Source organism: Lissotriton vulgaris, chromosome 8 (genome assembly GCF_964263255.1).
Source record: "Lissotriton vulgaris chromosome 8, aLisVul1.2, whole genome shotgun sequence".
Lineage (NCBI taxonomy): Eukaryota > Metazoa > Chordata > Amphibia > Caudata > Salamandridae > Lissotriton > Lissotriton vulgaris.
This window is the reverse complement of record NC_141696.1, coordinates 631,281,466-631,298,750: the sequence shown is the minus strand read 5'-3', so window position 1 is coordinate 631,298,750 and position 17,285 is coordinate 631,281,466. Positions and strand designations below refer to the sequence as shown.

The following is a 17,285-nucleotide window of genomic DNA, read 5'->3' as shown; positions in this document are numbered from 1 at the left end:
CCACCCTCCAACTCTACCCTCCAACTCACCCCTCCAACTCCACCCTCCAACTCCACCCTCCAACTCCACCTTCCAACTCCACCCTCCAACTCACCCCTCCAACTCAAACTCCACCCTCCAACTCAAACTCCACCCTCCAACTCAAACTCCACCCTCCAACTCCAACTCTACCCTCCAACTCCACCCTCCAACTCTACCCTCCAACTCACCCCTCCAACTCCACCCTCCAACTCCACCCTCCAACTCCACCTTCCAACTCCACCCTCCAACTCACCCCTCCAACTCAAACTCCACCCTCCAACTCAAACTCCACCCTCCAACTCAAACTCCACCCTCCAACTCCAACTCTACCCTCCAACTCCACCCTCCAACTCCAACTCTACCCTCCAACTCCACCCTCCAACTCCACCTTCCAACTCCACCCTCCAACTCCACCCTCCAACTCCACCCTCCAACTCCACCCTCCAGCTCACCCCTCCAACTCCAACTCTACCCTCCAACTCTACCCTCCAACTCCACCCTCCAACTCCACCCTCCAACTCCAACTCTACCCTCCAACTCCACCCTCCAACTCTACCCTCCAACTCACCCCTCCAACTCCACCCTCCAACTCCACCCTCCAACTCCACCTTCCAACTCTACCCTCCAACTCCACCCTCCAACTCCAACTCCACCCTCCAACTCCAACTCTACCCTCCAACTCCACCCTCCAACTCCAACTCTACCCTCCAACTCCACCCTCCAAATCCAACTACACCCTCCAACTCCACCCTCCAACTCCACCCTCCAACTCCACCCTCCAACTCCACCCTCCAACTCCACCCTCCAACTCCACCCTCCAACTCCACCCTCCAACTCCACCCTCCAACTCACCCCTCCAACTCACCCCTCCAACTCACCCCTCCAACTCACCCCTCCAACTCAAACTCACCCCTCCAACTCAACCTCCACCCTCCAACTCCACCCTCCAACTCACCCCTCCAACTCAAACTCACCCTTCCAACTCAAAGTCTACTCTCCAACTCAAACTCCACCCTCCAACTCCACCCTCCAACTCCAGCCTCCAACTCCAGCCTCCAACTCCAGCCTCCAACTCCAGCCTCCAACTCCAGCCTCCAACTCCACCCTCCAACTCCAACTCTACCCTCCAACTCCACCCTCCAACTCCAACTCTACCCTCTAACTCCACCCTCCAACTCCACCCTCCAACTCCACCCTCCAACTCCACCCTCCAACTCCACCCTCCAACTCTACCCTCCAACTCCACCCTCCAACTCCACCCTCCAACTCCACCCTCCAACTCCACCCTCCAACTCCACCCTCCAACTCCACCCTCCAACTCTACCCTCCAACTCCACCCTCCAACTCCACCCTCCAACTCCACCCTCCAACTCTACCCTCCAACTCTACCCTCCAACTCCACCCTCCAACTCCACCCTCCAACTCCACCCTCCAACTCCACCCTCCAACTCCACCCTCCAACTCCACCCTCCAACTCAAGCTCCAACTCCACCCTCCAACTCAAGCTCCAACTCCACCCTCCAACTCCACCCTCCAACTCCACCCTCCAACGCCACCCTCCAACTCTACCCTCCAACTCCAACTCTACCCTCCAACTCCACCCTCCAACTCCAACTCTACCCTCCAACTCCACCCTCCAAATCCAACTACACCCTCCAACTCCACCCTCCAACTCCACCCTCCAACTCCACCCTCCAACTCCACCCTCCAACTCCACCCCTCCAACTCCACCCTCCAACTCCACCCTCCAACTCACCCTCCAACTCCAACTCTACCCTCCAACTCCACCCTCCAACTCCACCCTCCAACTCCACCCTCCAACTCCACCCTCCAACTCCACCCTCCAACTCCACCCTCCAACTCCACCCTCCAACTCACCCTCCAACTCACCCCTCCAACTCACCCCTCCAACTCCAACTCTACCCTCCAACTCCACCCTCCAACTCCACCCTCCAACTCCACCTTCCAACTCCACCCTCCAACTCCACCCTCCAACTCACCCCTCCAACTCCAACTCTACCCTCCAACTCCACCTCCAACTCCAACTCTACCCTCCAACTCACCCTCCAACTCCAACTCTACCCTCCAACTCCACCCTCCAACTCTACCTTCCAACTCCACCCTCCAACTCACCCCTCCAACTCCAACTCTACCTCCAACTCACCCCTCCAACTCCAACTCTACCCTCCAACTCCACCCTCCAACTCCACCCTCCAACTCCACCCTCCAACTCCACCCTCCAACTCCACCTTCCAACTCCACCCTCCAACTCCAACTCTACCCTCCAACTCCACCCTCCAACTCCACCCTCCAACTCCACCTTCCAACTCCACCCTCCAACTCCACCCTCCAACTCCACCCTCCAACTCCACCCTCCAACTCCACCTTCCAACTCCACCCTCCAACTCCACCCTCCAACTCCACCTTCCAACTCCACCCTCCAACTCACCCCTCCAACTCCAACTCTACCCTCCAACTCCACCCTCCAACTCCAACTCTACCCTCCAACTCCACCCTCCAACTCCAACTCTACCCTCCAACTCCACCCTCCAACTCTACCTTCCAACTCCACCCTCCAACTCACCCCTCCAACTCCAACTCTACCTCCAACTCCACCCTCCAACTCACCCCTCCAACTCACCCCTCCAACTCACCCCTCCAACTCAAACTCACCCCTCCAACTCAACCTCCACCCTCCAACTCCACCTTCCAACTCCACCCTCCAACTCCACCCTCCAACTCACCCCTCCAACTCCAACTCTACCCTCCAACTCCACCCTCCAACTCCAACTCTACCCTCCAACTCCACCCTCCAACTCCAACTCTACCCTCCAACTCCACCCTCCAACTCCACCCTCCAACTCCACCCTCCAACTCCACCCTCCAACTCCACCCTCCAACTCCACCCTCCAACTCCACCCTCCAACTCTACCTTCCAACTCCACCCTCCAACTCACCCCTCCAACTCCAACTCTACCCTCCAACTCCACCCTCCAACTCCACCCTCCAACTCCAACTCTACCCTCCAACTCCACCCTCCAACTCCACCCTCCAACTCACCCCTCCAACTCCAACTCTACCCTCCAACTCCACCCTCCAACTCCAACTCTACCCTCCAACTCCACCCTCCAACTCCAACTCTACCTCCAACTCCACCCTCCAACTCCACCTCCAACTCCACCTTCCAACTCCACCCTCCAACTCCACCCTCCAACTCACACACCCCTCCAACTCCAACTCTACCCTCCAACTCCACCCTCCAACTCCAACTCTACCCTCCAACTCCACCCTCCAACTCCAACTCTACCTCCAACTCCACCTCCAACTCTACCTTCCAACTCCACCCTCCAACTCACCCCTCCAACTCCAACTCTACCCTCCAACTCTACCCTCCAACTCCACCCTCCAACTCCACCCTCCACCTCACCCCTCCAACTCACCCTCCAACTCCAACTCTACCTCCAACTCACCCTCCAACTCCAACTCTACCCTCCAACTCCACCCTCCAACTCCACCTTCCAACTCCACCCCCCAACTCACCCCTCCAACTCACCCCTCCAACTCACCCCTCCAACTCCACCCTCCAACTCCACCCTCCAACCCACCCTCCAACTCACCCTCCAACTCCACCTTCCAACTCCACCCTCCAACTCCACCCTCCAACTCCACCTTCCAACTCCACCCTCCAACTCACCCTCCAACTCCAACTCTACCCTCCAACTCCACCCTCCAACTCCAACTCTACCCTCCAACTCCACCCTCCAACTCCAACTCTACCTCCAACTCCACCCTCCAACTCCACCCTCCAACTCACCCCTCCAACTCACCCTCCAACTCCAACTCTACCCTCCAACTCCACCCTCCAACTCCAACTCTACCCTCCAACTCCACCCTCCAACTCCACCTTCCAACTCCACCCCCAACTCCACCCCCCTCCACTCACCCCTCCAACTCCACCCTCCAACTCCACCCTCCAACTCCACCCTCCAACTCCACCTCCAACTCCACCCTCCAACTCCACCCTCCAACTCCACCTTCCAACTCCACCCTCCAACTCACCCCTCCAACTCCAACTCTACCCTCCAACTCCACCCTCCAACTCCAACTCTACCCTCCAACTCCACCCTCCAACTCCAACTCTACCCTCCAACTCCACCCTCCAACTCCACCCTCCAACTCACCCCTCCAACTCAACTCCACCCTCCAACTCCAACTCCACCCTCCAACTCCACCATCCAACTCCACCCTCCAACTCCACCTCCTACTCCACCCTCCAACTCCACCCTCCAACTCACTCCACCTCCTACTCCACCCTCCAACTCACCCTCCAACTCCAACCTCTACCCTCCAACTCCACCCTCCAACTCCACCCTCCAACTCCACCCTCCAACTCCACCCTCCAACTCCACCCTCCAACTCCACCCTCCAACTCCACCCTCCAACTCCACCTCCAACTCCACCCTCCAACTCACCCCTCCAACTCAAACTCCACCCTCCAACTCCACCCTCCAACTCAAACTCCACCCTCCAACTCCACCCTCCAACTCCAACTCACCCTCCAACTCCACCCTCCACTCCAACTCCACCCTCCAACTCCACCCTCCAACTCCAACTCCACCCTCCAACTCCACCCTCCAACTCCACCTCAACTCACCCTCCAACTCACCCCTCCAACTCAAACTCCACCTCCAACTCCACCCTCCAACTCCACCCTCCAACTCCACCCTCCAACTCCACCTTCCAACTCCACCTTCCAACTCCACCTTCCAACTCCACCTTCCAACTCCACCCTCCAACTCACCCCTCCAACTCCAACTCTACCCTCCAACTCCACCTCCAACTCCAACTCCACCCTCCAACTCCACCCTCCAACTCCACCCTCCAACTCCACCCTCCAACTCCACCCTCCAACTCCACCCTCCAACTCACCCTCCAACTCACCCCTCCAACTCCACCCTCCAACTCCCAACTCCACCCTCCAACTCCAACTCCACCCTCCAACTCCACCTCCAACTCCAACTCTACCCTCCAACTCCACCCTCCAACTCCACCCTCCAACTCTACCCTCCAACTCCACCCTCCAACTCCACCCTCCAACTCCACCCTCCAACTCCACCTTCCAACTCCACCCTCCAACTCACCCCTCCAACTCCAACTCTACCCTCCAACTCCACCCTCCAACTCCACCCTCCAACTCCACCCTCCAACTCCACCTTCCAACTCCACCTTCCAACTCCACCCTCCAACTCACCCCTCCAACTCCACTCTACCCTCCAACTCCACCCTCCAACTCCAACTCTACCCTCCAACTCCACCCTCCAACTCCACCCTCCAACTCCACCCTCCAACTCCACCCTCCAACTCCACCCTCCAACTCCACCTTCCCAACTCCACCTTCCAACTCCACCCTCCAACTCACCCCTCCAACTCCAACTCACCCCTCCAACTCCAACTCTACCCTCCAACTCCACCCTCCAACTCCAACTCTACCCTCCAACTCCACCCTCCAACTCCACCTTCCAACTCCACCCTCCAACTCAAACTCCACCCTCCAACTCCACCCTCCAACTCCAACTCCACCCTCCAACTCTAACTCCACCCTCCAACTCCACCCTCCAACTCCAACTCTACCCTCCAACTCCACCCTCCAACTCCACCCTCCAACTCCACCTTCCAACTCCACCCTCCAACTCACCCCTCCAACTCCACCTTCCAACTCCACCCTCCAACTCAAACTCCACCCTCCAACTCCACCCTCCAACTCCAACTCCACCCTCCAACTCTAACTCCACCCTCCAACTCCACCCTCCAACTCCACCTTCCAACTCTACCCTCCAACTCCACCCTCCAACTCCACCTTCCAACTCCACCCTCCAACTCACAACTCCACCCTCCAACTCCACCCTCCAACTCCAACTCCACCCTCCAACTCTAACTCCACCCTCCAACTCCACCCTCCAACTCCAACTCTACCCTCCAACTCCACCCTCCAACTCCACCCTCCAACTCCACCTTCCAACTCCACCCTCCAACTCACCCCTCCAACTCACCCCTCCAACTCACCCCTCCAACTCACCCCTCCAACTCACCCCTCCAACTCACCCCTCCAACTCACCCTCCAACTCACCCCTCCAACTCACCCCTCCAACTCCACCCTCCACCTTCCAACTCCACCCTCCACCTTCCAACTCCACCCTCCACCTTCCAACTCCACCCTCCAACTCCACCCTCCAACTCCAACTCTACCCTCCAACTCCACCCTCCAACTCCACCCTCCAACTCCACCTTCCAACTCCACCCTCCAACTCACCCCTCCAACTCCAACTCTACCCTCCAACTCCACCCTCCAACTCCACCCTCCAACTCCACCCTCCAACTCCACCCTCCAACTCCACCTTCCAACTCCACCTTCCAACTCCACCCTCCAACTCACCCCTCCAACTCCAACTCTACCCTCCAACTCCACCCTCCAACTCCAACTCTACCCTCCAACTCCACCCTCCAACTCCAACTCTACCCTCCAACTCCACCTCCAACTCCAACTCTACCCTCCAACTCCACCCTCCAACTCCACCTTCCAACTCCACCCTCCAACTCACCCCTCCAACTCCAACTCTACCCTCCAACTCCACCCTCCAACTCCACCCTCCAACTCCACCTTCCAACTCCACCTTCCAACTCCACCCTCCAACTCACCCCTCCAACTCCAACTCTACCCTCCAACTCCACCTCCAACTCCAACTCTACCCTCCAACTCCAACTCTACCCTCCAACTCCACCCTCCAACTCCACCTTCCAACTCTACCCTCCAACTCCACCCTCCAACTCCACCCTCCACCTCTACCCTCCAACTCCACCCTCCAACTCCAACTCTACCCTCCAACTCCACCCTCCAACTCCAACTCCACCCTCCAACTCACCCTCCAACTCCAACTCTACCCTCCAACTCCACCCTCCAACTCCACCCTCCAACTCCACCCTCCAACTCCCCTCCACCTCCAACTCACCCTCCAACTCCACCCTCCAACTCCAACTCTACCCTCCAACTCCACCCTCCAACTCCAACTCCACCCTCCAACTCCACCCTCCAACTCCAACTCTACCCTCCAACTCCACCCTCCAACTCCACCCTCCAACTCCACCCTCCAACTCCACCCTCCAACTCCACCCTCCAACTCCACCCTCCAACTCCACCCTCCAACTCCACCCTCCAACTCCACCCTCCAACTCCACCCTCCAACTCCAACTCCACCCTCCAACTCCACCCTCCAACTCCACCCTCCAACTCCACCCTCCAACTCCACCCTCCAACTCCACCCTCCAACTCCACCCTCCAACTCCACCCTCCAACTCCACCCTCCAACTCCACCCTCTAACTCCACCTTCCCAACTCCACCCTCCAACTCACCCCTCCAACTCAAACTCCACCCTCCAACTCAAACTCCACCCTCCAACTCCAACTCTACCCTCCAACTCCACCCTCCAACTCCAACTCCACCTCCAACTCCAACTCCACCCTCCAACTCCACCCTCCAACTCCACCCTCCAACTCCACCCTCCAACTCAACCTCCACCCTCCAACTCCACCCTCCAACTCCAACTCCACCCTCCAACTCCACCCTCCAACTCCACCCTCCAACTCCACCCTCCAACTCCACCCTCCAACTCCACCCTCCAACTCCACCCTCCAACTCCACCCTCCAACTCCACCCTCCAACGCCACCCTCCAACGCCACCCTCCAACTCTACCCTCCAACTCAAACCCCACCCTGCAACTCCACCCTCCAATGCCACCCTCCAACTCCACCCTCCAACTCAAACTCCACCCTCCAACTCAAACTCCACCCTCCAACTCAAACTCCACCCTCCAACTCAAACTCCACCCTCCAACTCAAACTCCACCCTCCAACTCAAACCCCACCCTGCAACGCCACCCTCCAACTCCACCCTCCAACTCAAACTCCACCCTCCAACTCTACCTCCAACTCAAACTCTACCCTCCAACTCAAACTCTACCCTCCAACTCACCCCTCCAACACACCCCTCCAACTCACCCCTCCAACTCACCCCTCCAACTCACCCCTCCAACTCACCCCTCCAACTCACCCCTCCAACTCACCCCTCCAACTCACCCCTCCAACTCCACCCTCCACCTTCCAACTCCACCCTCCACCTTCCAACTCCACCCTCCACCTTCCAACTCCACCCTCCACCTTCCAACTCCACCCTCCACCTTCCAACTCCACCCTCCACCCTCCAACTCCACCTCCAACTCAAGTCTAACTCCACCCTCAAACTCCACCCTCAAACTCCACCCTCAAACTCCACCCTCAAACTCCACCCTCCACCTTCCAACTCCACCCTCCACCTTCCAACTCCACCCTCCACCCTCCACCTTCCAACTCCACCCTCCAACTCCACCCCACCCTCCAACTCCACCCTCCAAATCCAACTCCACCCTCCAACTCAAGCTCCAACTCCACCCTCCAACTCACCCCTCCAACTCACCCCTCCAACTCCACCCCCACCCTCCAACTCCACCTCCAAATCCAACTCCACCCTCCAACTCAAGCTCCAACTCCACCCTCCAACTCCACCCTCCAACTCAAACTCCACCCTCAAACACCACCCTCAAACACCACCCTCCAACTCCACCCTCCACCTTCCAACTCCACCCTCCACCTTCCAACTCCACCCTTCACCTTCCAACTCCACCCCCACCCTCCAACTCAACCCTCCAACCTCCAACTCAACCCTCCAAATCCAACTCCACCCTCCAACTCAAGCTCCAACTCAAGCTCCAACTCAAGCTCCAACTCACCCCTCCAACTCACCCCTACAACTCCACCCCCACCCTCCAAATCCACCCTCCACCTTCCAACTCCACCCTCCACCTTCCAACTCCACCCTCCACCTTCCAACTCCACCCTCCACCTTCCAACTCCACCCTCCACCTTCCAACTCCACCCTCCAACCCCACCCTCCAAATCCAACTCCACCCTCCAACTCAAGCTCCAACTCCACCCTCCAACTCACCCCTCCAACTCCACCCTCCAACTCACCCCTCCAACTCCACCCCACCCTCCAACTCCACCCTCCAAATCCAACTCAAGCTCCAACTCAAGCTCCAACTCAAGCTCCAACTCACCCCTCCAACTCACCCCTACAACTCCACCCCCACCCTCCAAATCCACCCTCCACCTTCCAACTCCACCCTCCACCTTCCAACTCCACCCTCCACCTCCACCCTCCACCTTCCAACTCCACCCTCCACCTTCCAACTCCACCCTCCAACCCCACCCTCCAAATCCAACTCCACCCTCCAACTCAAGCTCCAACTCCACCCTCCAACTCACCCCTCCAACTCCACCCTCCAACTCACCCCTCCAACTCCACACCCACCCTCCAACTCCACCCTCCAAATCCAACTCAAGCTCCAACTCAAGCTCCAACTCAAGCTCCAACTCAAGCTCCAACTCAAGCTCCAACTCCACCTTCCAACTTCACCTTCCAACTCCACCTTCCAACTCCACCTTCCAACTCCACCTTCCAACTCCACCCTTCACCTTCCAACTCCACCCTTCACCTTCCAACTCCACCCTTCACCTTCCAACTCCACCCTTCACCTTCCAACTCCACCCTTCACCTTCCAACTCCACCCTCCACCTTCCAACTCCACCCCCACCCTCCACCTTCCAACTCCACCCCCACCCTCCAACTCCACCCTCCAACTCCACCCTCCAACTCAACCCTCCAACTCAACCCTCCAACTCCACCCTCCAACTCAAGCTCCAACTCACCCCTCCAACTCACCCCTCCAACTCACCCCTCCAACTCCACCCCCACCCTCCAAATCCACCCTCCAAATCCAACTGCACCTCCAACTCAAGCTCCAACTCACCCCTCCAACTCAAGCTCCAACTCACCCCTCCAACTCACCCCTCCAACTCCACCCTTCAACTCCACCCTTCAACTCCACCCTCCAACTCAAAATCCACCCTCCAACTCCAACTCCACCCTCCACCCTCCAACTCCACCCTCCAACTCACCCTCCAACTCCACCCTCCAACTCCACCCTCCAACTCCACCCTCCAACTCCACCCTCCAACTCCACCCTCCAACTCCACCCTCCAACTCCACCCTCCAACTCACCCTCCAACTCCACCCTCCAACTCCACCCTCCAACTCCACCCTCCAACTCCACCCTCCAACTCCACCCTCCAACTCAAAATCCACCCTCCAACTCAAAATCCACCCTCCAACTCAAGCTCCAACTCACCCCTCCAACTCACCCCTCCAACTCACCCCTCCAACTCACCCCTCCAACTCACCCCTCCAACTCACCCCTCCAACTCACCCCTCCAACTCACCCCTCCAACTCCACCCTCCAACTCCAACTCCACCCTCCAACTCCACCCTCCAACTCCACCCTCCAACTCCAACTCCACCCTCCAACTCCACCCTCCAACTCCACCCTCCAACTCCAACTCCACCCTCCAACTCCACCCTCCAACTCCACCCTCCAACTCCACCCTCCAACTCCACCCTCCAACTCCACCCTCCAACTCCACCCTCCAACTCCACCCTCCAACTCCAACTCCACCCTCCAACTCCACCCTCCAACTCCACCCTCCAACTCCAACTCCACCCTCCAACTCCACCCTCCAACTCCACCCTCCAACTCCACCCTCCAACTCCACCCTCCAACTCCACCCTCCAACTCCACCCTCCAACTCCACCCTCCAACTCCACCCTTCAAATCCACCCTCCAACTCAAAATCCACCCTCCAACTCAAAATCCACCCTCCAACTCAAAATCCACCCTCCAACTCAAAATCCACCCTCCAACTCCACCCTCCAACTCCACCCTCCAACTCCACCCTCCAACTCCACCCTCCAACTCCACCCTCCAACTCCACCCTCCAACTCCACCCTCCAACTCCACCCTCCAACTCCACCCTTCAACTCCACCCTTCAACTCCACCCTTCAACTCCACCCTCCAACTCCACCCTCCAACTCCACCCTCCAACTCCACCCTCCAACTCCACCCTCCAACTCCATCCACCAACTCCACCCACCAACTCCACCCACGAACTCTCCACCCATCAACTCGACCCTCACCATAAAACTCCACCCTCACCCTACCCTCCACCCTATACTACTCTTCTCTACAACTCTCTACTACTCTCTACTATGCTCTACTACTCGCTCTCTACTATCTACTACTCACTCTCTACTACTCACTCTCTAGTCTTTACTACTCACTCTCTACTACTCACTCTCTACTACTCACTCTACTACGTTCTACCCTTTACTACTCTCTCCTGTACTTCTCCCTCTCTACTACTCATGCTTTACTACTCTCTAATACTCACTCTACTACTCTACTTACTCTACAACTCTCTAATACTTCCTACTCACTCTACTACTCAATCTCAACTACTCTCTAGTACTCACTCTACTACTCTACTGCGCACTCTCTACTACTCACTCTTACTCACTCTACTACTATACTTACTCTACAACTCTCTAATACTCCCTACTCACTCTACTACTCAATCTTGAGTACTCTCGTACTCACTCTAATACTCTACTAAGCACTCTCTACTACTCACTCTCTTCTACGCACTCTCTACCACTCACTATTACTCACTCCACTACTCCCTCTTTACTACTTGAACTTTACTACTTACACTTTACTACTTGCACTTTACTACTCACACTTTACTACTTGCACTTTACTACTCACTCTCTTCTACTCACTCTACTACTCCCTCTAGTACTCAACTACTTACTCTACAACTCTCTAATACTTCATACTTACTCTACTACTCACTCTGTACTACTCACTCTACTAATATCTACTCACACTCTACTAAACACTATACTCACTATAGTACTCTACAACTCTCTACCACTCACTTTCTATTAATAACTATTACTGTCTAGTACTAACTCTAATAGTCTACAACACACTCTCTACTACTCTACTACACTCTTTACTAATCACTCTACTACTCACTATAACTCACTCTACTACTCACTCTCTACTACTTACTCTACTACTCACTTTCTACTACTCTCTACTCTACTCATTCTCTACTACTCACTCTCTACTTCTCTCCAATCACTATACTACTCGCTCTGGATCTACTACTAACTCTACTACAACTCACTATTACTCACTCTACTTCTCACTCTCTACTACTTCCTCTACTAATCATTTTTTGCTACTCTACTCACACTCTACTAATCACTCTACTATCTACTACTCACTATCTACAACTCTACTAACTTTATACTACTTGTTCTACTACTCTCTACTACTATACTCTCTACTACTCGAGTACTCATTACTACTCACTCCACTACTCACTCTTTACTACTCGGGCTTTACTACTCACACATTACTACTCGCACTTTACTACTCACTCTTTACTAACTCTCTACTACTCTCCCTACTACTCCCTCTAGTACTCTACTTCTTACTCTACAACTCTCTAATAATCCCTACTCACTCTACTACTCACTCTACTACTCTCTACTATTCACTATACTCACTACAGTACTCTAAAACTCTACTACTCACTACTACTCTATTAATAACTCTATTACTCTCTAGTACTAACTATAATATTCTACAACACACTCTACTCCTCTACTACGCGCTCTCTACTAATCACTCTACTACTCACTATTACTCACTCTACTATTCACTCTGTACTACTTACTCTACTACTCACTTTCTACTACTCTCTACTCTACTCACACTCTACTAATCACTCTCTACTATCTACTACTCACAATCTACAACTCTAACTCTATACTACTCGTTCTACTACTCTCTACTACTCTACTCACCACTACTCTATACTACTCATTCTCTACTACTCACTATCTACTACTCTCTACTCTCAAATCACTACACTACTCGCTCTATCTACTACTAACTCTACTACAACTATTCACTACTCATATTTGCGAGAGATTAAGCTATTGTCATTGTAAATGGCAATGCCATATATTTATCTGTTTTCAAAAACAACACAGAGAAAAATGTGTCATTTACAATGCCAACAGCTCTAACTTTTGCAAAGGCGAGACCATTGCATTGTAAATGCTTGTAATTTTTTTATTTTAAGTTTACAATATCTGAGACCGAGAGGAATGAGCAGATAAAGGACCAACTAATTACAGTAAGGGAGAGGATTTAAGACAATATTAATGATGCAAACTAAGCCTAGTATATCATAGATTGATAAGGGAATGAGTGATTTCCTGAAACCAAGAAGTGGAAATGCCATGACACTGAGACACTGAGCATAGGTTCGGCTCTGGTTTGGAATGTTGGTATTCTCAGGAAAACAGGGTCTAGATGGTTTTGAGAATAGGGTTATCGCACAGTTGTGTCTATTGTTTTTTTGCAAGCTCTTTATTAAAAACAATTGAAACATTCGTATTAGTGAGAAAATAAATAATCAATGCACAAGCCCAGGTCATAAAGGCTGCAGTAGAAGAAACAGCCCCTTTTACTATTCTGCAAGTGTGTCCCCCAACAAGGATTTGAATTATTACCTTTGCATTTTGTTTGCAGATTACTGATGCAGAATTATCTGGATAGAGGTCTAGCAACAATAACAGCGGCGTGAATGCACCCTCATTAATAATTTTCAAGAGTTTATCTTGAATATCACCTGACCTCTACTTATTGCAAAGAATGGTGAAAACACATAAAAGTAGGTCCAAAACACCTTCCAAATTAAGAAAGTGTCGAGGCATAGTTGTTAATCATAACGTCATAATTTGCGATGGAAAAGGAAGGTTTCAACTGCCCTTTAATTCGCCAGATTAAGCACCATGGGTCTAAACTATTAAAAATAGGACTTTTGTAAACTTCAAACAATTGCTGGGAGCCTGGCCCAGTCTGGAAAGAAGAGCTAATACGGTAGAAGTCTTAGAGAAAATAAGCATTTAATACCTAAAAGAGTCTAAGAAGTGCAAACATAGTTTGCCTTTACACCGCACCCTGATTAGTTAATCTTGAACCTCAGAAAAAAATCCTCTTTAGATGGACTGGGTTGAACACGTCTTTTTCTTTGTGGAACAGAAGCCACTGTTTTCTCAATTTTCTGCCACACGGTTCTCCGTATAAAGAAAAACACACTTTGTGAATCTAAGAGTTGCAGGGTGGATCATGCATGCATGCTTGTGGGTGTGCAAATATGGCGGAGTGGTTAGTAGAACAGTATTTCTTGAATGGTGTAAATGGTTACAAGCATAACTGTTGAGTTGACAGTGAGGCTGTGATCCAGAACTTATGGAACAATACAATTTCAGTTTCTTTCTGAATGTAAGGAGCCAATGGAGCAGTCAGAGGTAAAATGTACAAGGTTTCGCGTGAAAGGTACTGTCTCGGTTAACCAGTGTTCATTTCTCTTGAATGCAGGTGTTTCAGTCTAACAATTTGTAGAATTTTGGATCGTCTTGCCTTCAGACATTTTCAACTTGTCAATGAATTATTTGGGAGATTTTTTATTAATAACTTCCGGGGTGATATAGACCATTTTAAAAGTGGTGCTGGCTTTGAAGTTGAGATAAAGTAGTACGCTGACAACTACTGGAACAATGTAATATTTGAGTAGGTCAGAGACTAGCAAAGTGGTTGCAGTAGGACAGCTTTGAAGGTGGCTAATGCGGTTACTTGGGGGTCAGTTAATTTGGCATTTCCTGAATCCAGCGATGATAAGATCATAGCATGCTAAACTGATCGAAAACTCATGTGAGAACGAAAATGTTGATGTTTCTCAAGAGGTGAACTTGAAGATTGGTGTATTTGGTCTTTTTGCTGGCTGTTGGGGCGATATACATTGAAGGGTTAGAAAAGTAATGAGACAACACCAGGATTCCCAGTTTCGGAGTCGCATTGACTAGTAATAGTTCATTTAATCAGGATTTAATTGTTAGGTGGCAGTTTTTGGGGGAAAAGCCAGGGAGTTCAGTTTTTGGCCATTCTGTTTTATGACAAGATCCACAAGCTAAGATTTGAATTTATATAAAGTCCTAACTCTGTGTACATCGTAGGGCTCCCGTATGCAGATTTAGGTGTCTACAACATGTGACTGGAAGAAGAGACCTTTTGTTGGCTGTGAAACACATGGGAAATAACAAAGAGACTGGAGAATCCCCTTCATGTTCTGAAGCAGACCGGTGGTCAACGCCTCCATCCTGACCAGCAACTGTTAGTCGAGAGATATATAATACACATATGTTATGTGACAACCTGCTCCCATCTCCCTCCGCTCAGTACACCATCTGAATTCTAAAAAAAAAAATTTAAATCCCTTCTTGTCCTCGGTAGCAGATCGAGGAACAACACCTCTATGCTGAATGCGAGTGCTGGATGTGGGAAATAAGAGATTCCATGCCACTAACTTTGTTTATACTTTATGGGGAACCCTGACAAATAACTTAACCTCAAGGGGAAAATAAAGAATGTACTTACTGTGCTGATTTATGAGCATCCGAAAGGAGATACGATTGGTGTAGAATCGATCAAGAAAATACTGGATGTTGCTGCTAACGAACGGATCAAAGCCATATTTTTCTTTATACTCAATCACGCCTTGTGCCATTGTAGGAACCACATCATTGTGTCTATTTCTGCTTCTTATTAGAACATCTAAAAAGCTGTGTGTAATGAAAAAAAGGAAGGGTTGGACGATCTGTAGCATAACTGTCACAATTCAAACGCTATTTTTCACATTCACAAAATGCAATCGTATTTACCAATTAATAACCATAAACTACAAGTACAGATTCTAGGTTTTTATCTCACTGTTGCAGGATAGTTGGCCCGCCGTCTGTTAAAGTGATACTACTCTACAGGAATTGATTGCCCAAGTGTGTAAAACAGACTTCAGATGGCACGTCAATTACTGTCTTGCATATTTCTTTTTTAGGTCGAGCCTAGCTATCGCGTAAGCGATCGCTATGCGAGAGATTTAGAAGGGGCACCAGAAAATGCTCCCAAAGACCTTTGGAATGCGGTTTATGGCCAGTGCATGTGAGGCATTCAAGCGCGAAGCTGTCATCTGGCATCGGACTTGAAAGCAGCAGGCTGCTTTCGCCAGAGCTCGCTCGGCCTCACTTCTTGCTCCCACTCTTACAGCAATTAACTTTCTTTATCGCTCACACCCCATATGCTCATTCCCTCCCACCCTTCCTTTGTTGTCCGCTTTTCTTGTTATCTGTGTGTCTGGCCACAAACTACTTTACAAACATCCATTTCTTCTTTTATAACAGTGCACATACCGCCAAACCGTGCTTTCACTTTCATATAGCGGAGCCCTTTATGCCTTCCAGCATTGCTGCATCCCGGACTCACATGACACCCCCCTCTCCCCTCCCCCAATACTCAACAGCAGAAGCCAGGAGCAGCAGTGCAGGAAGAAGTGCGGTTGGCAAGCAAGGTAAATGGCACAGGATCATCTTTTAATAGTATTTCTTATTTATTACGATGTCTAATGACTTATTGGCGTTTCAAGTAATTTACAGCTTTTGGCTGCAGTACTAGCGCAGCTCTCCCCCTTTAATATTCAACACACTAATTAATCTGGAAGTACGGGCTGCAGAGGTCCTTCCGCTACTAGAAGATTTGCAGTCTGTCTAGTTCTCAATGCCTTTGTCTCATGCCATTACTGACCATGCCCTTCTCCCTTTCCCACCGATACATTTCTTTCTATTTTTCACCCATCTTTCGTACTTCCCAATCTCCTTCTTCTTTCATGCACGAGACCCTAAATACCACTATATTGACATTGGTTATTCAATGATCTTAAGCCTCGCCAATTGTCAGGGCCACGAGAGTGTGCCTGCCGCCATATTAGATAAGGAAGGGTCATATACACAAAGACCAGTCCATGGCTGCCCCTATCTCCCTGAGCATCTGATTCTTCACCTGCTGCCATATTTGTATGGGAAGTGCTGCACTTTGAATGACCTGCACGTGATCTTCTTACAAGGCACGAGCTCCCACATTCTACCATATTAGTAAGCAGATTGGTGTCTACAGAATGTTTTGAGTTTGTCCTCTTTTTATTGTGCACTCACATAAGTGACTGCTTTATCAGGACGCAACTTGTCATATAGAATGGCCTAGTTATGGCTCTTTATGGGGCACTGCAGAATGGCTGCTAATTGGTATGGGGGGCTGCATAGACACATTTGTGCCTGAGAAGTTTCTATCAAGTACCAAATTCCACCT

The 17,285-nt window shown here is 51.8% G+C and overlaps 1 protein-coding gene across 1 annotated transcript in view; it reads right to left on the bottom strand.

Moving 5' to 3' along the window:
* The window catches only part of PDK3 (pyruvate dehydrogenase kinase 3), a 1,449,910-nt gene that overhangs the window by 904,595 nt on the left and 528,030 nt on the right, over nt 1-17,285 (bottom strand). Inside the window, exon 4 of the mRNA XM_086934512.1 lies at nt 15,525-15,709. Coding sequence (XP_086790638.1) covers nt 15,525-15,709 — 185 coding nt within the window. The remainder of the gene's footprint in view (nt 1-15,524; nt 15,710-17,285) is intronic.